Below are 25,789 nucleotides of genomic sequence, written 5' to 3'. Positions count from 1 at the left end.
ACGTACAAAGTAAACTAGGTTAGGAAAACTTGGAACTGGAAGTCAGTGGGAAAACAAAGACAACATTATCTCTTAGAATATTTTTTTTCCTAACCATTTGATTTTACTGAAAAAAAAAGTAAGCTCTTATCATTGGACCTTGTGATGTTTGAATAAAAAAAGAAAGAAAAACAAAAACTAGATTAATTCACATTTGAAATGCATATGATTTTGGACAGTTCAATGTAAATATGTGAACATGTGGAAGTTTCTTACTAAGGTAGAAATCCAAGATTTAGGTTAAATCTGTGATGCCATCGACTGGTAAACCTGAGTGCTACTAAACTGACAATTAGTATGAAACCACAGTGGCTGCTAAGTAGGTCTCAGGTCTCATACTTGTGCACGTGTGCTTCTAAACATTTCAGAAGCATTTGTGTTCCTCAAAAGGAGTTAATTTCTATGAGCTTAATTTTATTTTAATTTAGTCAATTCTAAAGAATGTTTGTGTGTGGCAGGGAAACGTATCATCAGCCGTTTTGTTTGAATAAAACCTGGAGCACAAAAGTGAGTTGCGAGCCCTATCTTTGTCTTGTGTGGCAGGTGACATGAAATAAACTTGTCTCGAAGTGATTTTATCATTACCCAAATGCCATATCATGCTATGTCCGACCATAGCCCACGCCCACTCTACTACTGATAGAAAGGTCTACCATCTATTCATGGGCAGTAAAGGAGTTGAAATATTGTAATGATCAACTTTTCTTTATAATTTTCAACTCTGTAAACAGTGACTGAAGACTCACATTGCTACCAACTCATTATCAACTTACATTTCCTTCGTGCCTCATTGAAAGCATTGCTATAGTTGCGTCACCAGTGGCAACACTGTCAACATTGTGACGTTAAGGTGAGTGAATTCTAAAACCTGATTTATACTTGGTTGCGTGCACCCAACAATAGCTGGTCTACCAGCTCACAATGCGTATTGCTGGGACGCGTTGTTACTTAGGCGTTTTGAGTTGTAAGCTACCAAAGTTTTGGGTCCTGAGGGGCGTATGGTTGCAAAGCTGAAACTTTATGGAGATGACAGAAGGGCATGACCAGGAGCGGAGCCTGCGGCCTAATATGCCTCAACATGGGGAAGCTGTGCCTCTAGGCATCTGTTGCTTGTTGTGATGAAAATAAATGAGTGACATTGTTTGTGTTCTCAGAGAGATAAGTTGAAGCTGTGTTTATCCTTCAATTCCTGCAACAGATTGATAGTTCTTTCTCAAATCTGTAGGTGGTGACGCATTGGCTGTTCTTGGTTGGTGGAATTATTTGTCTGGTTGATTTAGATTAAAAAAAATTACTCTGGCTTATTGACTAGTTGTGGCTCTGTGTGGACAGCGACCAACTTCTTAGAGGGAGAAGTGGCATTGAACTGAGCCATTATCAGCGTGTCTACCGCGTGTGTAACCTGCTGATCCCGCTTGTGATGGGGATTGGGGATTTGATTACTTATGCTGCAACAATGTCTGAGGAACCAAACAAATGTTACGCATTTGTACCCTGTACATATCCCCCCACATGAAATTATGAAGAGGCAAAGGCATTACAGATTCTAAAATGAATGAATCTAATGAAACGGTATCGCGACCAACTTCTTAGAGGTGGCGTTGACCTGAGCCCCAACACACAGCTACCCTTCACCAAAAGGCACGTGTAAATGCTTAGCCCCGCTTGTGATGGGGATAGGGGATTTCTTATGCTACAATAATGTATTTTTATTGTTATATACCTGTACTTATCCCACACACCATTATGAAGAGGCACTGACAGGACCTTTAACCCCATCCCTCGAATAAGCACACTATAACCCATACTCGACTCTGAGGAGAGAGGCAATACAGATTCTAAAATGAATTAATCTAATGAACCGGTATTAGGCAAGTTTTTAACGGGTAGCTGGTATCATTCCCTGCCAATGACACATACCCCTCTGTAATGAAAGGCAAATAACCAACTTCACTCTCCAAACACCTCTCAGGCTGTGCCCGCACCTCAGGAAGTAACAATAAAGACAACCTTGAACCTTGCAATTATTCCCCATGAAGTAAGCATGAATAAGCACCTTCTTGAGACCACGTGAAGACTGAACTAGACCAGGTGACGACCAATGGTCTTCCAGGCCAATTAAATTTGATATTTAAATTAATCTTCTTTTAATTTGAAAGATTATTGTTTTTTGCCTCTACCCCCTCTCCCTAAACACCTTGCATTTTGCCAGGCCACCATTCTAACTAAGAATTTGTTCTTAATGACCTCCTGTGTTAAATAAAGGTCCAATAAAATAATAGAAATTGTACACACCGCCTGATGCCTGCAAGAACTGCATGCGTAACACAGATGAACTCGCAACACTGGCACACAACTAACACAGATGAACTCGCAACACTGGCACACAACCAAGTATAAATCAAGCCTTACAGTCACTGGATATGATGCAGCAAACATTTGCCTAAAGAATTTACGAAATGAAATAATTAATACAAAAAAACAATCTATAGTTGTTTTATAGTGTTGGGGTTCGGTTGTTGCATGTTCACAAATTGAATTCAACTGTCCAAGATCTTCAGAATCAAAACTGATTTGTCAATTCTGTTTTAGAGTGTACTTGCCCTTTAATGGCCCTACTCAAGATGTGATAAATACACAATTCCCTTCTTGATATCTAAATTCCGTAGATTTTTGTGTGCGCGTGTGTAAGTTTAATACTTTTGAGTTTTAAAGACCATAATGATCCCTTACAAGACCTTTGAGTTGGAGGACATACTGTAAGTAGTAACTCAATAGAAGACCCTGAGTGAATCATTGGCCTTGTATGAAGATGGCCATATTTTATAGCATAAAACATTTAATTATAATTCCTTATTTTTTGTTGTAAAAGAAAGAACTTTTAAAAAACAAAATAAAGAAAAAGAGAAAACAAAAGTCCAGTTTTACTGTACAGGCACAAAAAGTCAGTAAACAGACTATTTACATCACAAAATAAAAAAGAAAATTGAGGGAAAACACAAACGAATGTACACCCCTGCTCTCTAAAATCTCCATTGCGCCCAACGTTCTTGCACGTGGATGATATGTTTGCATCGTAACACCTGGAGCTCATAATACTGAGTCCTGTCTTCACATACGGGAACCCCTCTCCTGAAGAATCTGTGGGGATAAAGGCATCGGTTAGGTATAAAAACGAACCATGTCACAAACTAACAGACAGTCAGTCACTTTCACCCTGGCATTACAATTTGGACAACGGACATTTTCAAAATTCTTCAGAAACAGCAGATCTAGAAGCCAACATGTTGCAACGCGTTGCAACATGTTATGAACTTGTAGATCGGCTAGTTGAAAATCTTTGCATAGGACTTAAATAAGTAATTTGTGTTTGTTTCTGCATTTATAATTTCTCAATGTTCAAATCTGCTTAATTTGCGAGCTTCCATGACACCAATTTGCATTTACAACATCCTAATGGGTTGGTGGTTATGTCTTGTGTCCACTAAAGTGCATTGTTTGGCATCTAGTTATGGTTGTGTACAAGTGAGGCACATCTACTCGGTTTCATTCTGCCATGCTGTACTGAAAGCAATTTCCCACTGGCCCCAGTTTGCGTGCCTCAAAAGACACTGATCTATTTCTAATTACATTCTTAAGAGTCCCCCACATGTGAAAGCCTGAAGACACTTTCTAACCTGGTCCCTGAAACGCATTCTCCTGCAGCATTGCGTCTGCCCTAATCCTAACAGCACACATGCATAAATGATCACTCGCTCTACATGCAGGCTCAAAGAAACACGCTAAATGTGGTGAGAGGGTGGGTGGCTATGCCAAGAAGAGGAAATTAAAGAGAAGCTTGTGCTAGACTATTTGTCTGTGCATACAGAGCTGCGTTTGGTGTCAATTCTCGAAAGGTGAAAGCTTGGACAGATTTGGTCAAACTTGGTTAGTTGCAGTACTAAAACCTGCAACTAACCATATGTCACCTTAAAAGATTGTGAATTCCTGGGAGGGGAAGGGAAACTCATCTGATTAGCTAGAGGTTAAGGACAAATGGAAGCCTATGAAAGCAGATGATTAATCTACAGATACAAAGCTGTAGACATCGGACAAAAGGTTGTATTTACACAACTGAAGGTGGCTGGAGGGCTTTTTACGTCAGGTTTCACAGATAGCGTCACCTGAAGAGAAATATTTTCACTGGTCTAAACAGGCAAAATCTGGCTTTTTGTGGCTTGTTGCTTCTGAAAGTGGTTGACCTAAAATTTTATCCAAACATGAATTGAGTAAGATTACACTTGTAAAATAAGTAAATACGGTCAAATTAAAAGCCCCCCACACACACATGCAAACCAACCGTTGTTAGAAAACAAAAGTGAAAAGGCAAATAGGGTCAGATAGGCTTGAAAAGGGAAGGCAGGATGAAAGGACTGGAGGTATATGGAGCACTAAGAGAGCAGTTGAGCGCTCACCATTGAGTCACAAGTGCTCAGCCTCTAATCAGAGTCATATATTTCATAATCCGTCTCCTCATCCTCGCTCTGAGCAACATGCAGCATGCAGACAGCACAGAAGAAGACAAGAAGGGCAAACTCTTAAAATAATGGAAATGAAGGGTGTAAATGTTAGACTGAGGAGAGGGCAGGGGAAAGGGGACAGAGTAAAATAATATAAAACCAATGGATTAGTGCAGGGGTCTTCAACGTTTTCAGGCCAAGGACCCCTTGGCTGAGAGCGAGATAAAGCAGGGACCCCCATTATATATTGTATAAAATATTTATTCTTTTCATAGATTTCATAGGCTTTGTTTCACAGCACTGTCATGTTGGATTCATGTTAATGCGTATTTCCAGACATTTAACCATGCACTTAAACAATACTTAGTAAACCTGACCTTTCACTCTGTACTTAGTCTGCTCTTTTTTCCACCTATACCAAACCACTTTGCCGAAATTAGCAGATCTACAAGCTCACAACGCATCGCGCTGCGAGGCGTTGTGTGCTTGTAGATCTGCTATTTTTGGCTAAAGTTCTCCTCAGAATAGGGATGCTTGGTTGAAGTGGTTAATGTAAAAATCACACAAAGATTTGGCGGACCCCTTGTAGTAACTCTGAGGACCCCCTAGGGGTCCCGGACCCCCTGTTGAAGACCTCTGGATTAGTGAGTTCAGACTGGGAGGGGTGGTTGAAATGTTCACCTTACCACGGCATCGATGCATTTCTCAAACCATAAATGTCCAACAAAGGCTGGACTGAGTATCCAGAAACAACCTTATCAGAATAAATACTAGTTCCCCAGAAGGGCAGCGAAGTGCCTTCCACCATTCACTTGTCACTTCTTTTTGTGGGCCTATATACAGAAAAGCATTTACCTCAAATACTTAAAATTAGGCGTATTCTGAAATGTTAGAACATTTAAGATTTTAACACTTTGGATAGTGGGTGAAACCCTGCCCCCATCAATATCAGCCTTACTAATACTCCAAAAACATTTAGCACAATGTAAACTCTAATCTCACATACTCTTTGAATGATATAACGTATAAAAGACAAAGAGTGTTTTGCATGACAAATGCACAAGTCATCTAATCTTAATCTCTCAACCAGCACAATCATTGGATCAAGGTTCAAATGTGTGTTTTGTGTCCGTGTGTGCGTGTTGCCCGTGAAGAATAGGGACCTGCAGATGGGATGGAGGTTTAATTCCCAAGGCCGTGTCTGGTGCTTTGTTCCCAAAGCCCTTGGTCAGAATGAGAGGCCTTGCTAATAGCGCCGTTACGCTAATCCGCAGACCAGTGCTCTCATGGTCCTCTGAACAGGGATTACAATGTTTCGACTTTCATTTTGGGTCACATCTAACATGTCGTAAATCTTAAAGCTGGGTTAATGCCATTAGACCTGGTCTTTGACAGTAAAAGGGACATTCAAAATCTGCTGCTCTGTTCCTGCCAAAAAAAGAAGAAATCATATAAAAAGTGTGAGGGTTTTTGGTCTTCGACTGATGAGAATACTGATCAAGTTTACTAAAGTAATTAATGCTACTTTACACTTAGTTTACACTTTGAACTAATTTTGAGTTTAAACCCTTTTCTCTACCAGTGAAGAAGCCGGTCTCGTCTTACTGCAGTAGCCACAAAGCACTCCTTCATACAGACTTTCCATCAATAAACCAGGGGTACTTATCACTGCCCCATGGGTCAGTGTTCATCAGTCCAGTGCATTTAACACAGACCATCATTCACAGATGTTTGCCATGGATGGATTTTAAAACAGCTGTACAAGCACACATAAATGCATGCACACACGCACAAACTCAATTACACACACAAACACACACACACACACACACACACACTCACCTTAGCCTTCTCACTGGGCTCACTGTTTGTTCCGTAGGATTGGTTGTGCAGCTCCTTGGAGACTACACACAAGAACTCGGACTGGTCCTCGTTTCCGTAGTTGTAAGAGGAGCCTATGCTGACCAGCTGGAGAAAGGAGAGAAGAGCAGAGAGAAACAATTAACCTCAGAGATGCAATGGGGACAAAAACTGGCCTGACTGAAGTGGAAGGAGGTTAAACAGACACTGGAAACTGGTGGATAAAAGCATGAACAAGGGGTAGATAGAGGGAATAGATGGAGGGTGTCTCCAGGACTTAGCAGTTAAAATGCAGGACTTTTAAAAGGCGGTAGAGCAAAATGCACCAGTTATGAAAGTGAGAATAAAAATAAAATCCAAATGTTAACTGTCAGAATCAACTTCAATCATGCTACTTTCAAGGAAAGCAGTAATCCAGCAAGTTTGATTTATTTTTTCAGTATTTTCAGGACCTGCAGACACCCCAGGATGAAACATCGGGAATAAAAATGGAGACATGGCAGTTTTGCCAGGCAAAATGACATAAGCAAAAAGAGACATATGAGAGATATTAATGAGGTGAGATATTATTGCACAGTAACACATTTTGAGAACATGTGGTTCTTAATAAGAAATTAAATGACAGAAAGGAGTAACTCAAAGTGTAGAAGTATGTAGACAAAACAAATTGTATCAATAGATAGCTGGAAAAAGAATGCAAGTGCATGCCATGGACCCAGGCAGCCACAGGGAATAAAATGTATAAAAACTTAAGGTGGGTTAGGGCTGCCTAACAATCTTCTCACTATAAACAGATGTGCCTCTTTGTAACATTCCTCTGAAGATAACCTCTGTAGAATTTTCTCCAATTATTTCACTGTGATCCAGAGCTCTACTGGTTTTTCAATATAGCTAAATAATCTCTTCACAGGCTAATTTAGACCAGGGACACCAGGCTGTTGTTTAAATTATCTGTTAACCATAAGTGGCATTCTCAAGATTATGGTGGGAATTTGAGCCTTAAACTACACAAATACCACAAATAAACATACAAAAGCACTTAGTTAGGGCTACTGCTTGTGATAGTGACTCGCATTTTTGTTGTACATAATGTTTGAATGTTGCCATCATCCACCATTTGCCATCATCCACCATATGCTTCTTCCCTCTTCATCCACCTAATGCTTTTCTCTAAAGTAGGTTCCCTAGCTACATTAAAACTAGCTATGGATACCTACATTAGTAAATGTTCCTGTTTCTCTTCAACTGGCCACATTTAAATCATTCAGCAAGCATTGTAGTAGTACGATGAAGCATGAATTAGGCTTAAGGCTAATTTTGGAACACAAGACAAGTACACATAGGGAAGAAAAAAAAGGGTCAACATCTTAAAAAGAGAAAGATAACAGCATGCACACATTGAGTTGACAGAATATCATGCAAACAAGACAATAATAGATGCAGTTGAAAAAACAACAACTGCCAGATAAACAGAACAATCCCTCTTCCATATCAAATGCTTTTACCTCTGGTGCGTGTGTGTGTGCGTGTGTTTGAGGTTACGTACAGCATACCCAGGTGTGCATGTTCAGACATGCAGCAGCTCATTAAGCCACTCCTGCTAAAGGCTTGTTGTTGTTGATGAGAGAGAACCTGCATTAGAAGCCAGCTGTGCAATGTACACTTACTAAACACTTACTTTGCACAAACAAAAAGACACAGTAATAATGAGGAATAGCGATGTTGATATCAACTCACTACCTCATCGCTTCCACTCATCACAATAATGAGGGAGGCATAATTCAAAGTGGACCTAATCTAAAGACCAACAATGTATCAGGGCTGCATGGTGGCAAAGTTTTTACACGGGTCCAGTCCCCAGGCTCCTCACAATATTCAAAGTCCCAGACAGCACACATGCTGTAAATCCCTCTGGGTAAGAGCATCAGGTAAATAAATAATATTGTCCAAAGTAGCTTGCACAGCCAAATCGACAGTGTTAATTTAACTCATGTTGCACTGTTAAGGGCAACGTGAGTTTACCGTGACTGTTCTCTACTTCACAACAACTCTCTCAAATCTCTGTGGATGCAAACAGGGCTGAACAACTTAATATTCCTTTTACATGTACACAGTATACTCCTTCAGTGTTGAGTGTAAAAATAAAAGGTCAATGTTTATACTCTCATGCTCAGGATAAATCAACACAAATTATATCATTACACACCATTAAACAATGTGGCAACCAGTCCTCTTTCCCTACCGTTTCACTCCTACTCAAGTACTGTTTTAGCTTGGCCGGATAGCATTGTTAGGGAACCCGGAAGGCCAGAGCCACTGGTTGGCCCTGAAAGCAAGGCAGTAGGTCAACTAAGCTCATCCCTTGGGATGGCTCTCCTGGGTTGGCTGCTGAGCTTAAGCTTTGCATAAGGAAATATTCCAATGGGCTTTCCTATCTGACCTGTGTAAGGAGATTAGTGAGGTTTCAGCTCTGATGAGAGAGCCAGTGATCCCTCATCCCTGAAGGGAAACAGACAAAATCTCCAAAATAAGTGCTTTCCTCTTCAGTGGAATTAGGCCCTTTAGCGGTAGACTAGACCTCATGGAAAAATATCTAACATAGAATCTAGTTGAATTAGTGGCTGAATTACATCCTGGGGGACAAAAAACATTTCTTTAGGCAATTTGGTTATCTAAAATAACCTAACTACTCGTCATCAAAAAGCAGAATAGCTCAATATTGTAGATGACAACCAAACAGGAGTATTCAACTATATATCAAAGCAAAAAAAACACAAGTTCTTGACTAGCTGGATTAAATAGTGAATAGGGTATGACAAAAAAAGAAGGAAAAAATACAAGAAAAAGAAGGTGCCACATTCCTTTTGTCCCAGTAGTGATAAAGCAGTAAAGATGTACGCCATAAAAGATTTTAATAAATAAAAACAAAACAGAAAAATGGCCAGCAGGTGTGTGTTCAAGGTGGGACACACAATGGCCAAATGGGGTGTGTGCGAGTGTAGACAGACGACATGGGGACCATGCAGTGACCAGCCCATGGACAGTAAATTTGTGGGACACACCTCTCCGCTGTTGTTTGGCAAAGCCGACTCCTCTCCCTTCACCTCCCTTGACACAATCAGCAGATACTCTGACTGGTGGGCTCGCCCGTAACCTATACTGACAAGCTGCAACAACCAATCAAAGGACAGAAGGAATGCCCGGATCACGTATGCGGACATCGAGAAAGAATGAGGCTTGCTTTTGTTTTGTTTTTAAACTCATGTTCAATATTGAGGATTAGATTTTATGGTCAGAGTGAGGACAGTGGGGGAAACAGGCGAAGCACATGAAAGGTGGACTGCTGCTACTGTATGTGTGTTGTGTGTGTATGTGTTGTTTGTTCCTCCGTAGGGGAGGGGTTGTACCTGCTCAAACTTCCATCCATCCGACATGGTGGACACCATCTGTGTCAGTTCCTCCTCCTGGCACTGCAGCACCCGGTACACATGCTTCACCGGGGCCTGGGGAGAGGAGGGAGGTGAAACAAGGAGAAGGAAGAGGATAAAAGAAAAACAAAGGCAGTTTAGCTTCTTAAAGCAACACAGAAATGGTACATTTTGTGAGCAATTCTCCTAAGCAGCTTGCTATTGTGAAAGAAGAGGATTGAAATAGGAAACGCAATACTTCAAAACAGAAATAAGTGTGAAAACGTAGTACCTGTACTAGATTGCCCTACCAATGTCATGAGACAAAATCCTGTACAGCTACAATTTTACAGAATAAAGCAATTCTGCTTACATTTAGTGGGCACACAGTGTTTAATTTAACTCTGAGAATGAACAAATGTGACCAAATGGACCAATCAGGATTTACTGTGCAGGCAAAACACAATTGTATTAAGGAGAGATCTGGCAGAGCAGCTAACCACTGGGGCACCTTTTACACACCTGTGATGTTTTGCAATCGCGTTCCCTGATCTTGTCCTTGATGAGCTTTATTAGCGATGTGATGTTGTAGAATTCTGCTTCTTCTAGCACGCCTGAATGTCAAGTGAAATGGGAGACAAGATTAACATTGTTGCTGTTGGGTTAAAATCTTGTATGTCTAAAATGTCTTTAAAAAAAAAAGAAAAGAAAACTATGGTTCCAAATGGATCCAATGTAGTTATTTAATCCCAACTCCATTGGTTTCATTTGGTAAATATTTGTAAAACTCAGAGGCAGACTTAAGCACTTTTTTTTGGGTCAAAAGTAGCTGATCTACAAGCTCACAACACTTGCGATGAAACACGTTGTAAGCTTGCAGATCGATGAACTGTAAGATGAGGCATTAATTTATGCAAAAACAAAAAGATTTAATACAGGGATACAAGGTTTCTGCCTGACAGCAATGATATGAGTGCTGACAGTGGAGGTGCAAAGGATTGGTATAAAGGCCTTGGCATCCATATTCATGCCATGTTCTGTGGGCAAGCTTACCTTCCTCTGCCAAGTCCCTGTTCAGCACCAGTTTGCCATGCCGCAAATAGTTCAGCAACGGCCCAAAGTACATGGGGTCTCGGTCTATGAGATAGGCACCAGTTTCATCCTTATAGGAGGCAAAAGGGGGTAAAAAGGGACAATGATAAAATTACAATTACATAAATGCATATTGTTAGTACTAGAAGACTTTAAGGCAAAATGAATCCATGGATAGGCCTAGACTCACTTCAAACACATTTAGGAAAATGAATCTCAGTATCAGGGATCCAAAGCGTACGAGTTATAAGGTCAACCGCTGAGCTCATAATCTCGGCATGTGTTGAGTAGGCAAATGCACAGTGCCACATGCGTGGTGGCTTTGGAATAGCATTTCCCTATTCCCAAAGGTCTTGGGTCTGATCCTCATTCTTTCATAACCACTGGGTATTCCCCTATTTCTATAAGTAATGTGATTAGAAGATCTTGGTCTCATGGGAGGAAGAGGAGGTTAAAGCAATTAGAGCAGAACAGAAAGAGATTTGGAACAGCAGGCTGAATCCACTGAGGGGACCAGAAGGAAACATGGCTACCTTACAGCTAAAACAATTAGCCCAGCCTGGCCTACGCTGCCCGGCTACTAGCATAGCCAAGGTGTTCGTAGACTTCGTACTAGTAGGTCACGCACCGAGTTAACACCAAGCCACTACAAAAAAATAAAAAACATTGTGTACAGAACGATCAAAAGACGATTGATACAAGGTTTGGAGGGCAGTATACTCACCAAAACACCCTGAATTGGATGAAAAACCCCATGCATCAAATTGAACATAGCCTAGCTTCAAGGGGCAATCTAGACAATTAGCAGGCACACTGTCATTGCAGATAGATGTCTCGATGTTAAAGAGAATATGAAGGCCTACGTACATGGTCGAAACATTGCCCATTAAATACACTTCAAAATGGGAGATATTATCCAGTGTTCGGATATTTTAGCTGGTCTTTGATTTCTGCCTTCTTATGCCGCACCTGGCCTAAAACAACAAGTACAAAATGTGCACACATTTCCTCATTGAACTGATGTTATTTACACAAGAAAACAAGCATTGTTTTCATACATTCCTGACCATGGCCAAAATCAAGCATACAGGTAAGCCTTCACTGATATACAGAGGGCGACATTCACAGATAGCTCTGTTCCACAAGTTATGGACCTTCAACTCAACACCACATTAATCTTTCCAATAATGAGAAAAGGTCCCAGAGCATTTTCTGTTGTAATGAATCTCTGAACTCTCCTGGTTGGCTGACCTCTTTTCTATGTCAAAAAATACCCCCAGGCACCCAGAGGAATTCTATTCTAGTTCTTTTGCTATGAGTCAGTTTCTTACACTTCCACGTTCACTGATGTTTAAGCATGAAGTACAGGTGGCCCTACAAGGAGGATACAGTGGGGGAAGAAGAATTACAGCAAGGCCAAAGCTGTACAGGTCACACCCAGTAGCGTACGGTGGGTTCTAACGTGGACCGGGCCAGATTCTTAACCCCCCCCCCCCGCTCGCGCAACGATGGCTGATAAGTGACAGTCTATTGAGAATTACCATCAGCGTTAATGCAAGCGAGAGAAACGTGAATAAAACACAATATGCAAGTATAGTTGGGAAGCGGCTTAGTTTGGGTTGAGTTGCTGGCTCATCGATAGCAGAGAGGTCTGTACACTGTAGGCGCAACTGCGCTGCTGGAATCCGGGGAGCAGGGGCGCACTTATGGTGCTGCTGGCCGCAGAGATGGTTGCTGGTGGTGGCGGGTCTGGCGTTGTGGTGGGCGCTGCTGGTTGTGGCCCCACTGGCCCCCCACCAGCAGCCGCTGGTGCCTGGCAAGATAACCGGTTTGACGGGTAAACCGTTTTTTAATGGCCACCCATTAACAATTCGGCCGAATGCAAATAAGCCCGATTTGAAAACAAAGGCAAATTTCTGTGGTTGGCAACAACAGAATAGGGTGAGGGGTGCTAATGTTGTTATGTTGATTTTTTTGTTTTTCTTTCCCCTGGGGGAGCAGAGTTTTATAGACCGGGCCATGGCCCCGTTGGCCTCTATGACGATACGCCCTTGCCTGCAAGGGAAACAGAAAGCTGCATCGGTTTCCACGCTGTATTCCATCCAGTCCCTCCCATTAAACCACGAACTCACAAACGAGCGTTTCTTCCCACAAAAAATGCTGCTCGGATATTTATCACGTTTCACCTGATTTGGTGCCTCAGAACCAAGATCATCTGGTGGAGAAGAAGTTGTAAATGGTGGGGGGGTCTGCTGTGAGGAGCTGCTGCAGCTGGCTGAGTCTCGCCTGGCTGTGGGAGTTGCAGCGGGGCCTGCGGGGGGGGGGGGGGGGGGGGTGTGTCTGAACTCCCCGCTGTAACCGGCATACTAGTTTCACTATCTGCTTCATCTTCCTCAATCGGAATTCAGATGGTGGTGGGTCTGATTTAGATTGCGGCGTTTTGAGCCACTTCCTTATGTCCATTACTGGTGGTCTTTTTTTTGTTTTTTCTTCTCTCTCAGTCTCAGATTTGAATTCACGTGCATCATGTGCATGACAAGAAGCACAACAACAACAACACACGTAGTGACGCAGAGGTAATGACGTGACGTCGCACAGGAACCGCTCGCACGGAGGTGTGATCAAAAAGGTGGTCTACTCAAAACAAATCCGACTCGGTGCAGTGGAGATGCCAGTGGTGTACCTTTTATTAATTATTTGAAAATGTAAATATTTACAAGTAAGACGCGCGAACGCTGGAAGCGAACGCAGCTCGAAAATATTGTGTATTTACGGACTTTGTGTGTGTGTTTGTGTTTTGACTGTAGCTGCACTCTGGTGCACTCTGTCGGCCGCACCCAGGCAGTGCACTGCACACAGACAGACACACACACAAGCCGAGCAGACTTTCATAGTAAGCTCCACTTGGGCGGAGGCGCGCCTTCGGCGCGCCTCCTTCCGCGTTCGCAATAATAATCACAAAGAACATACAAATAACATATATATGTAACACCCGAAAAAAATATGTCTGAAAAAATAAAAAATAAAAATCTGGCCAATCTGAACTGGGCCAGCGTGACCGCAGTCTGCGGTCACGCTGGCCGCGCTTCAGAGAGAGACAGTCGCACTAGCCTCGCTTCAAAATTTGCTGTAGTGAATGGACCGGGCCGGCCAATTTCTCCCAAAGGGCCGGTGGGCGGTGGCCTGGTGCAGGGCTGGGTGTTTTTTCTTTTTTACAATTAAAAAAAATAATATTATTTTTTGCTTGGCTTGGCCCCAGACTGCCCGGCCGTTCTGGCATCTGCCAGAAGTGCCAGACCGTCCAACAATCCTTTCATCTATTTTAGCACAGATATCCGCTTTAACTGAGTGTAACTCGGAGCGTAAAGCGTTCAGAGCGTCCAGCACCGCATTTGTAGACCGGTCAGTGGAGCCCGTGTCCCCGGTCCCTTTCCCATTGCAGTGATGTGCATATCGATACTGGTATCGATATATCGATCGATTGTCTAAGTATCGCTTGGGTATCGATACTTTAAAAAAAAAAGGGATCAGGTTCATTTCCGGTTCCGCTTTTGTACTTCCGTTTCTGGTTTAACGACATTTCCGGTTCCGGGTTGGTTCTGTTTCCGGTTCCGGTATCGGTATCGGAAAATCGGCCCCAAAAATATCGGCATCGTATCGAATTGAAGAAATGTGATATCGGCACATCACTATTTACCAGGTGAAGATGAGGGCCCGCTCTGGCCTTCCTCATCAGTACCGGCTTGTGCGTTGCATTCTTTTTGTTGTTAATTTCGTGCCGTCATCTTCACTAAGGGTGAGACTTGGCAGCTCTGCTTTTGTATTCAGCATCCCTATTCTCCTCAGAGCCTTGTCCACACTGGCGATCAGCTCTTCATGAAAATGCCACAGCCTGGTGTCAATGTGCAGCTGCCCTTTGCAGATCGGGTCGTCACTGGGCGGTTTGGTGTAAGTCCTTGAGCAACCCCGGACATGAATAATCCGAGCCATATCTGGAGGGACAACAAAAGCATTCCCGCTGTATTTTATCGGTGAGTGCACTGATATCTCCTCCATCATCCTCGGCTGAACTATCATCTTGTACTCGTCCTTATTTATTTGGTTTAGTCTATAAGGGTGCTCCAGAATATTTATTCCTGGCACGCCTTGCCACTGGGGAGGGTGGAAGGTTTTAACATGGTCAGTTGGAAATGAGTCCATCTGAAACATGAACACCCCTGCCTTTGGTTCCTGCTTTTTGAGCTGGCTCATCAGAGCCGCCAGGTTGTCGTGATGGTACGGTACGATAATTTTGTCAATGTCATTCAATAATACGTAGCGAGAGAGCTCCATATTTCTGTACATGCAGTCATGGAGTGTGGCCATCTGGCCATAGTAGTGCAGGTCTCCCACTCCGTGCTCTTCATATATCCATCCCCTCGATGGAGTGAGGTGTGTGTCAATAGGCCAGGGAACCATCTCTACGAAACCCTCCTCGCTGTAACTGTGCAACAAGCGGTCGAGATCTGGACCACAGCCGGTGTTGTAAACCATCACTCTGTCCACGCCCAAAATTCTGTACATTTCAAGGGCCTGTGTGAACTGAAGCACGTTGTTAAAATCTCCATACAGGGTAGAGATGCAGACTGTGAAGTCAAACTGAGGCATTATTTCCTGCTCTGTCCCACCTGCCTTCTGATTGAGTATAGGCAGGAATCTCTGCTGCCCTGCTTCCTTCCTGCTGTCTGGCTGAATTGAGAGGGCTATGTGAGTTGGATTTTTGCAAGTTGACGGAACCCGACACAAGACAAACTTGGTCTCAAAGGGAAAACCAAAATGAATGCTAAACTTAAACATGCTCTTTGTTTTATTAAGATAAAGGAACACAATATATATATATGCACAATGAGGGCTGATTCGCTTGCAAAAAGGAAATTATCTTTCCCTGCTTTTCAATTGTGTGATATTCCTCTAATAATATGCAAGGAAATAAAATACTGTGGTCACTACATTCTGTATCATGCTTCATTTCAAGGGCTGTCTGCTTTTCTTTACACAGTGCTAGCAGGGCTGTTCTGACCCACGTGGGACATTTCTGCGTTTGACAAGACATTCCTTCATTGCAGCCATCACTTATGAATAATATGAAAGATAAACCAAATCGTATGTCAATTCGTTCATTCAAATGAATGTATTTACATTCTAGTCAATGGAAATTGGAAAATATCAGTTTCCCGATCGATTGTAACCATCTTTTCACCAGTTGTGGAGTGATGATTGCCAACAGGCGGTCACAGAGTATAGTGGCCAGTGGTCACTGGTCACTTTGAATTGTCTGGCCATTCTCAAACCAACAGTTGACGGATGAATGGTTGTCATCGTTGTTAGCCGGGGTCAACCAAAATGACACAGGACCCTAGAAACATGCAAATTAAGCAGAACCAAGAACGGCCCCATCTCTTGGCTGCATACGAAAGTAACAGATCAACCAATTCTGAATTTTTATCCTGGCTACGTTTGCAACCAAGCTGAATGAAGGGCATTCACAGGAGGAGAAGAGCAGACTGCCCCTCATCTCTGAACCATGCCACACTGCTTGAAAAGTCTCTCACTAGTCAATTATGGAAAACAAGGGGCCTTTCTAAACATGTTAGCCTAGAAATCAAGTGTCCTCTGCACTGGCGTCAACGTTCGACTCGGAGAGAGGAAGGGTCCATTCGCCCATGTGCTATGCTGAAACTGTTGGTTCAGTAGAGCTGGTATCCTAGGTTAAATTGCCGCTGCTTAGTCAAAAATAACACCAAACTGAAAATACATTTCTCTCTGGCCGATTAATAAGAAGGTCAGGAGCAAGCGGAGAGGTGCATCAGGCAACTTCAGACTTTGAGGCAACTTCACAAGCCAAAAGTTCAATTAGCATATTGGAGAACACCTTTGATCCAAAACACCTCTGCATCTAATTTTATAAGCACTCTCATTATACCACTGAAATGGAGGGTACATTTGTAAAACCTGCCTCCACATAGGTTTGTATCACAACAGACAAAAAGAAAACAAATGATTCATCAATAATGTCCAACTCAAATATACAGTATGCAAGGCGACCAACACCGCACTTGGGGTGATGGTGACCCCGATTTAAGCTAGTGCAGTGATTAGGGGGACACTGGCTTGTGATTGATGTGGACCCAAACACACAGACAAAGGAGACAGTGTTTTAAATGAAAAACAAGAGACCATGTCTCTGTTCTACATCTCTCTCTGGGGGCCGGGGACAGGGGATCTCTGAGCGACAAACAGCCAGGAGGTGGGGGGGGGGGGGGGGGCAAGCGTGAGCACGGGTAATAGGAAGAGGGCCATGGGGATATAGGCAACCAGGAGTGGTGGATAGGAGCATGGAAGACATAGGTTGAGAGTCAGGATGAAGAGGTTGAAAACTAAGCTTTTAAGCTTTGTTTATTAATTTTCTTCCTCAGTGTCATTGCAAAATGAGAGTAAATGTGTACGTGGAAATGTGCCATATGAGTAAAGACAAAAGAAACATGTCCTCCCACAAATAACAGTGCCCCCCCCCCCCCCCCAAAAAAAAATATAGAAAAGCAAAGTGCAAAACCCAACATATACAGTACATAATACATATTGTATACACATATACTAAAACAACACACACACACACACACACACACACACACACACACACACACACCATAATGAGAATAACACAACCCCAACCTTTAGGTTGGAAAAACAAAGTAAGTAACTGAATTGAATGAGTCAAAAAAAAAAATTGATCCACAACAAAAAGGTCTTATTCAGGGATAACTGGGAAGAGGTTCTCTGCATAAGGAAGGGACTCCATATCATATTGAATTTCTTGGAAGAGCCCCTCAGTGTGCATCTAATTTTCTCAAGCTGTAAAATATTGAAAATATATTTTAACCACAGAGTGTGGAATGGCGGTGTTGGCGATTTCCATCTCATTAGTACTAGACGTCTTGCCAATAATGTTACAAAAGCACTTGGAATTTAGGCAAAGGCAACTGAGGAATGCCAAACACAGGGCAGTACTTGGCTCAAAAAGTGTCCCAAACTGTTATCTGTTGGAGTATTACAAATCCCAGCCCGGTAGTTACGCAGAGATACACAGGACCAAAACATACAGCATGCACATGTGTTACAGGTGTTTAATAAAAAAAAGAGGCGTCGATACAACATTTACTGAAAGCCTAGCTTTGGTCCAATGAGTGCGATCATGGACTCACGGACGGGCGGACTGGTCTTCATATGAGAAGTGTGGAGAAAATAATAAGCTAATAATAATAATAAAATTAGAGGTGGACTGCCAGGGTTTACTACCTTGTGGCGGTGGGGGACATGGTCAGGTGCCAGTGTATACATATTTCTATGAGAATCCGCCCAGGGCAGAAATAAATTCTTCACATGCACGGCCAGTGAGAACGGCTCCATTCATTAACATGGGAGCAGAAGAAAAGCAGCATCCGTGCGCTTACGCTTGAGTGTCCTGTGTGTTAATGGGGAAGCCATAAAAACATAGAGATAAGGTATAGTAAACAGAAGTGAATAGCGGATGTAAATTAGCATCTTTGACAAATCTGTGTATTTACGGATATCTATTATTTGCATTGAAAAGTAATGTTCATTAATAAGCAGTGTCCCATCTAAATAAACAAAATAAGTAAAATAGCAACCAAAGTATATTCTATTGTGAAATAGAAGTGAACAGAAACCAATGCACAGTATTTTGTAAACATTGATGGACCAAGCCGATACAACATACTACCAAAGACACACAAAATGAACACACACACAAAAAACACCCCTGTAGCTATTGAACCACTTTACTTCCCTCCACAATGGTAAAAGTGTCTCCCAAAACAAGACGCACTGATTATCCCTTATTATAACTTAGACCATCGTTATACCTGTAAGCTGTAAACCCACACAAGAAGTTGATGGAAACATAGAACCCTTAGTAACAGACTGTCCATTAGTTCAATGTAAATAGTCCATTAATGTGAGGTTGGAGAGTAAGGAGGGAGAACATAATTTAATTAGCAAGATAGCTGAGTGAAGAGCCTAGAGGTAAAAATGACTTATTAAATCACCAAAGGTTAGGCTATAGCTTGACAGGTTCTTTGAATTAGGTTAATTCTTTATGGAACATGTTCCATGACAGACTTCACATTACAATTTTTTTTTTTAGAAGAAAAAAAAGGGGCAGCTCACATTCATGTGGTTCAAAGTGTATTTCTCATTCAAATAAAGCAAAAACCTTTAGACATTATCAAAAAACAAATACTTTATTACAAGCAACATCCCCAAATGCTCCATTAAAATGTGACATCCGCAAATTTAGACTTAGAATCTCATGTTTATTCAAATTCATTTGAGCTGGCTGGTAATTTCAGCACAGCTGGTTACATACTGTATGCTACTCAAAGAGCTCAGCATCATGTCTACCATCAAATGTAAAAGCAGCTATCAAACCACATTTAAAGATTATAAAATTCGACCACTTAAAATGGTGGTCCAGTTAATGAGAGTTGGATGGATTATGCTGTGCAACTGAAAGCACTCAGTGGACATGGACTTGATAAAATACGGCAGATATTAAGTTGCTACTAGCACCAACCAGGTCAGTAGTGGAGGATCTGCTATGTTAGACATGGGTCTTAGCCTGGGCTGTTTGATTGCATATATTTAATAATTAGTGTATCTCTCGTCTTTCTGTTAAAGGATGACTTCACCCATTTTCAACCTATCTTCATACAATTGGTCCTCTCTTATGCTGATTATGGTACCATTTTTGTCTACCCCGTCTGTGTCTCAGAAGAGGGCTGTGGACAGTTCAGAAACCCGCCTACCAGTAACATCATTGATTGGGATTCCAATAGAAACTGCAGGATTTCTATTCCTGAAAAGTTAGCATGCTATAATAGACTTTAGGTTTCTGAAGTGTCCACAGCCCTCCGATAAGACCCAGTCTTGTTTGTTGCAGCTCGTCTGAACAATGTGTAGTGTAGACTAAAGGGATATTCATACCATGCACTAAAACGGCATTTTTCACCACAGTTGTTGTTGTTGTTGTTATAGTTGTGGTGTGGTCTGCCATCCACTTAAGATTGAATATATATTTATAGTTGCAGTGCTTCGTGTGAACAGCCCTTTAATCTGTCTCTAAAGTGTAGTAAAGCCATAAAACATTGACACAACACTGAAACAAGTGTAACAATAACCCATGAAAACCACCAGATTAAACTAGCTTGGTGAAACACACACATGCAGCTAGCCTATACCTAATAAGGTATTGGTGACAGATGATGGCCCTGGATCAAAGTATGTCTAAACATGAGCAAATTCAAGGAGGACTACAGATAAGTGCTGACTGACAGAGGGGGAATGTAAACAATGTCTAATTAGGATGGTGGGCTTCAGAGAGGAAAGCTTTGCTGTATAACCTAATCATTCTCCTACACACACACACACACACACACACACACACACACAATACATATCCTCCCGCAGGAAATACCAGTGGCCCACCCTTCAAGCACATGGAAATCCAATAAGGCACTCCAGATACATGAACCTTGTAAGCCTGATACCCTTTGTTCCAAAGTTATGAATCGTAACACTTTAGCTACTGGATACTGTGAAAAATACTCACACCAACTGGTTGATACACGTATCGTTGCTTGTTTTATTGTCTGTGAAACACTTTTGTACACCGCTTTCATAAAAGTCATTACACAATTTGAATTATCATTACTATATCAGAAACTGGTATGACTACTACTGCCCCTGTTATTCCAACCTTTCATGGCAGGCAACATACTTCAACAGTTTGACTGGTCTGATCTTAGTGCTCAATTCACTGCTACAGTATATGTCACATTACCTACATAACAGGAAACTGGAATAGCATTGACAAATGAAATTGCTTGCATCCACAAATTTCAACTGTACACAAGACAAGAAATACCACATTCAATCATCACGTGAAATGGTCCCAATCAGCATTCAGCACATTTGTACAGGCCATGAATAAAAATAATGGAACCCTTATTAATGGAAGCCGCCTTCACCTCAGCTGAGCTTGAATATAAGCACCCTGCGGACACGAGCCTGAAAGATGCTGCGGTAGATCCTCCCTAGTCACATGACTGTAGTTACTTAGTCTAGCCAAGTGGAAGTCCCTCAGGAGTACAAGTAGTAATGGCATAGTCAAATAGGCCTCTGTCTTCTAAATAATACACCCATCACATCAAGGCTACATTATGTGAAACCATCTCCACTCCAATTTCAATATATTTAAAACTGTCAATTTAGTGCAATATTTATTTTTCCTGTGTGTGTGAGAGCATATACAAACTCAGACACCATTTTGTAGGACGCACACACCACCAGTACATTTGGCTGAACATTTTATGACATACGAATGTTGCAGGCAATAAATTGAACAACTCGATTTGGAAGACGCCTAAAAGCTTTCCCTTCATGAGAGGCGGTTAGAGTACCAGGGCTAGGCTGGCAAGCAGGAAATCACTGCTGTCCAGTCCTGGCAAGCAGGAAATCACTGCTGTCCAGCGCTTTCTTTGGGCAGGGCACCAGCCGTAGCATTGAGAATCAAGTGGGAGAGAGAAGCACACAACCTAAAATATTTACTCTGCTTGACGAATCATCAGTCGTCAGGAGGTCCCGAGTTCCAGCTGGCGACACTGTTGTTTGGAAATATGATGATGGGGCCTCCTGAACAGGCTATCTTTTGTAAATGTAGTGGCCTTATAAACGACAATAAGCCTAGAGTGGAGTTGCCCCCTGGTTTGCCAGTGGCACTAGTCTGGAGTATTGTGCTGAGAAGTAACTGTTTGGAGGCAGTGGTAAAGGAGATGATATCACCGTTAAATATTTACGTTGCCTCCCACAATGTACTCAGGCATGACATACAACGGAAACCCAGGCCTGCACTAAACGTGCCAGTATGTGAATTTCTCACTCGTCCCTCAGAGACGAGCTTCTCAGCCATCAAACGGATATGAATATGAAAAGAATTAGTTGCAAAAGGAAGAATTCTATGTGATGGAATCCTTGAAAAATGCATGCAGCTCTCAAGACGAGAGAGCTGAATCTCCACTTGAATGATCCTGAATTTGTTTGAGAAGAGCTGTCCACTATTACACATTAATATAACAAATTAAATAAAAGGACTGCTGTACGTTTGTTATAGTCCAGAATAAACAGAACAATGTTTTTTTTGTTCACTGAAATGTTTTCTGAAGGCACTTTAATAATTATTGTTATTATTATTAAAGTGTGTGTGTGGGTGGGACAAATACACAAATTTACAATAGCACCACTTTCATTAATAGTAATGACAGTAAATGCTATTGTCATTTCCAAAATGTGAACCATAAACAATTGGGGAAATAAAACCCTTATCTAGAGACTTATCTATAACTGTCATCGGTTATGACAGTCCTGTGAGTGCACTTTCTCCCTGGCCTTCCACAATGTGCAAAACAGACTTCACATCAACAACATGAATAATGCAGTCCTCCTCAAGAGTCCTCCTGAAACACATCAGACTGCGTGACTGAAGTGAGCCACACATTTCCTCGGCTGAGAAACACAATACTGCGTTTGCCAAAAAACAGAGCACTTGAGTTAGCAATCAATCTTCTGGGGCTTCCTGGTCATGTGCAAGGGTTGCATGGGGTGCCAGATATACGTACATGGGTTTCATGTACAGTATGTGACAAAGATAGTCAACATTTCAACTCATTTGATGAATTTGAATGTGCAGCAGGAGAGATAAAGCTGTGCCTTGTTTTAATTATAAAGATATTTCTTACAACATGTTTATAGTCATTAGCATTAATATGAAAAGTCAAATTCTATATGTGCAAATACCAATAAACCAATTCTCATTACTCAGGGAAGATGAATGGGTGGCATCAGCTTAAAAAATACAATGCACCAAGGACAGGGCATCATAGCGGAGTATGCCATCAAAAAAACAAGCCGATTATCCAGAGATTAGGATAATCGCATGAAAATATGGACCGCGATAAGGCCTACGCTGTGGTGAAAATTAAAACATATAGGCATAAATGGATTGGTGCAATATCCAATGACGGAACAGCCAAACTAGACAAAACAGAACACAAAACGTAAACTTATTAGTCAACAATAGTGTCACCAATATGGGGATACTTCACAGTACTGGGGGGGGGTCACAGCTGTTACTGGCAGCTGGATGAACAGAGAGGGGCCTGATTCCTGCCCAATGCAGCCATTCAGGGAAGATTGGTGACATCATCCCTTGGCTCTTAGTTGTCAGCAGCACCTCACCCCACTTGGCAAAAGGCTGGGGCACTCATCTAGGGGTCTCCATTATTGAAGCAGCTTATTGCTGACCATGATCAACCAGGCAGAGCAAGACAGCACATGCATTCTTTCATATCATAGAAAAGGGCGGAACTTTCTACCACCACCTTCGAAATGCTTAAATTATCAAAATGCTTTAGTTATAAAGTCCCATCTGTTCGATATTGGCTTAGTCTACTATATACAAAACACTGACTATACCAATAGCTTGCCTTACTGACTTTTGACATCTTGAAGGATTCGATGTTAGTGGCCTTGAATGAGGCAAGTTAGCAACTACAGTAGCAACTTGCACTTTTTTCAAGTCACATTCTTGTTAAATCATCAGACCACTACACCATTTAATTGGTTTAAGCCCCCCACCCCCAGTTGTTAAAAACCCTTCGTGTAGTAAGTGTGGGGACCAGTGGTGTAAAGTACATTCACTCAAGTACAATTTAGAGGTATTTAACTATTTATACTTTACTGGAATATTTCCAATTTTCAGTACTTTTACCTCTATTCCACTATATCGCAGAGGCAAATATTATACTTTTACTGCACAACAATTATTTGAAAACTTAAGTTACTAGTTACTTTGTAGATTGATTATCATTATTAAACATACATTAACCACTTCAGCCCTATATACATTTTGGCCATATGAAAATAGCCCATCTACAAGCTCACAATTCGTCGTGAGCTTGTAGATAGTCTATTTTCAAAAGATTTTTATACATTTGAAAACTTGTGAAACGGGATATTCTGCATAATGAGTACTTTCTACTTTTGGTACTTTAAGTACGTTTTGATACCAACACTATGGTACTTTTACTTAAGTAATTTTTTTATTCCAGACTTTTACTTGCAGTATTGATACTTTTACTTTTAAATGTGAGTTATTTTTCCACCACTGGTGGGGACTGTCGGAATCTACAGTTAGCTTAGCTGAACACTAGCGAGCTGCAAAGAATGCAAGCTAACGCCACTCACAACTGCACAAGAGAAACACGCAACAACAACTTTTTTACGGAATTATACAACTGGTGGAAAAAAACAATAATACGACAAAGTAGTGTCCAATTGGTTTAATCAACACCGGACGAAATAAACACGCCTGGATATATATATTTTTTAAAGAAATGTTAAGTTTTAAATCAGTAAGCTAGCCAGTGTTGCCAGATCTTCCGAGAGAAATAAGCAACTACGTCTAGGAAAACAAGCCTAAAACAGAAGCAACTAGGCCACATGAGCACTATAAACCGGATCTACAAGCTCACAGCACATAGCGATGCGACCATTGTGAGCTTGTAGATCTGCTATTTTCAAAACAAATCTTGATATAAAATGTGTAATATTTAGAAGATTTTTTTAAACATTCTAACAACACAAATATGGTACTGGGCTTCAGTTGGCACAACACAGATGGGGATTATAGGGACAAATACATATTTATTTCGGGGTCCAAACCATGACATTAAAATATTTGTAAACCACTGGTTGAAATGATAATTACAAACTCTTGGAAGCAACGCCCAAATAAGCAACTGCACTTTCGAATCAAGCCTAAAAAACCTCAACCACCTATATTTACAAGCAACTTCACAGAAAAAGAAACCCAAAGTCGCTTATAATAAGCGGACATGGCAACACTGAAGCTAGCTAGCTTAGCATACCCTTTTTTTTCTTTTTCTTTTTTACATTCACAAAAACGTTTATTTCAATGCGTAACCCTCGAATTTTCACGTGTTCAAAACAGGCAAACTTTGACATAGCTCAGCATATACCTTGTCGGAGTCGAGCTCGGGGTCAGCCTGGCTCAGTCTGTAGAGGAATGACTTGGGGTCTCGACACAGCGTCTGTCTGGTGGTCAGAAAGTAGGTTCCCCCGACGTTCAGGCGGATCCACTTGGACGCCGCGACGCCGCCGAGCGCCTGGGTTGAGGTTCTCTCTCCCCCCGGGGAAGAAGGAGCCAAACATCTCCGATAAACGGAGCCGCCGCTGGTTTCGGAGCTGTTTTCTGCCATCCCTCTCTCCTCCTCAGCTCTGTGTGAGTGTGTGTAATGTGTTTGTGTGTGTGTGTGTGTGTGTGTGTGAGGGAGAGTGAGAGAGAGCAGACAGGAAATGTTTCTGTGCTGCTTGCTGCTGCTGCTGCTGCACCGAGAAGCCTGACACTTCATGCAAAGCACCGTTTATTCCCCTTCGTCGATTCATGCAAAACCCGCAATAGAGGTGACAAGGATGAGGTAATGACGTCACAAACAGGTTGTGAGCCTATCTGATATTTTCTGCGTGCCACCGGTGTTAATTTTGACAGCAAATTTTGATTTAGTTTAGTCATAGTTTTTGGAATAAATGTCATTTAGTTTTAGTTGTATTTTAGTAATCTGACAAGTTCTGGGGGTCCTCCCCCCGATTTCTTTCAACAGAGTAGATGTAATTTCCTTTGATACTTTTATTTTTTTTTTTGATAGTTTTATCAGGCTTGCTTTACTAGCATTGGAAAATAATGGGTACAATTTCATC

At 41.7% G+C, this 25,789-nt stretch overlaps 1 protein-coding gene across 2 annotated transcripts; it reads right to left on the bottom strand.

Annotated features, from left to right (window-relative positions):
• Positions 1-2,828: 2,828 nt before the first annotated feature.
• On the bottom strand, positions 2,829-25,398 carry LOC311060984 (BTB/POZ domain-containing protein KCTD5-like). 2 transcript variants are annotated; one of them, XM_084079434.1, is made up of 7 exons: positions 25,051-25,398; positions 10,859-10,967; positions 10,328-10,419; positions 9,806-9,901; positions 9,461-9,565; positions 6,381-6,506; positions 2,829-3,180 (listed from the first exon to the last, which is right to left on the bottom strand). In XM_084079434.1, exons 1-7 carry the CDS (start codon positions 25,288-25,290, stop codon positions 3,151-3,153), a joined length of 798 nt encoding a protein of 265 aa, XP_083935560.1. In that variant the 5' UTR covers positions 25,291-25,398; the 3' UTR covers positions 2,829-3,150. The 2 variants fall into 2 exon arrangements, with proteins under 2 accessions (XP_083935560.1, XP_083935561.1); XM_084079435.1 differs by lacking the exon at positions 9,461-9,565 and having other exon boundaries at positions 25,051-25,394.
• Positions 25,399-25,789: the final 391 nt, after the last annotated feature.

Source organism: Gymnoscopelus microlampas, assembly GCF_963454915.1.
Source record: "Gymnoscopelus microlampas genome assembly, chromosome: 14".
NCBI classification, from domain to species: domain Eukaryota; kingdom Metazoa; phylum Chordata; class Actinopteri; order Myctophiformes; family Myctophidae; genus Gymnoscopelus; species Gymnoscopelus microlampas.
The sequence above is the reverse complement of the archived record's forward strand: the minus strand, read 5'-3'. Positions and strand labels throughout refer to the sequence as shown.

Bases quoted from the DNA above. Each gene is read 5' to 3' on its own strand.
- LOC311060984 (XM_084079434.1), bottom strand. From the start codon at position 25,290: ATGGCAGAAAACAGCTCCGAAACCAGCGGCGGCTCCGTTTATCGGAGA. The intron at 9,902-10,327 runs GTGTGTAAAAGG...TCCTCTCCCCAG, and splicing joins GCGATTGCAAAACATCACAG to GCCCCGGTGAAGCATGTGTA. The intron at 9,566-9,805 runs GTACAACCCCTC...TGGTTGTTGCAG, and splicing joins ATGGATGGAAGTTTGAGCAG to CTTGTCAGTATAGGTTACGG.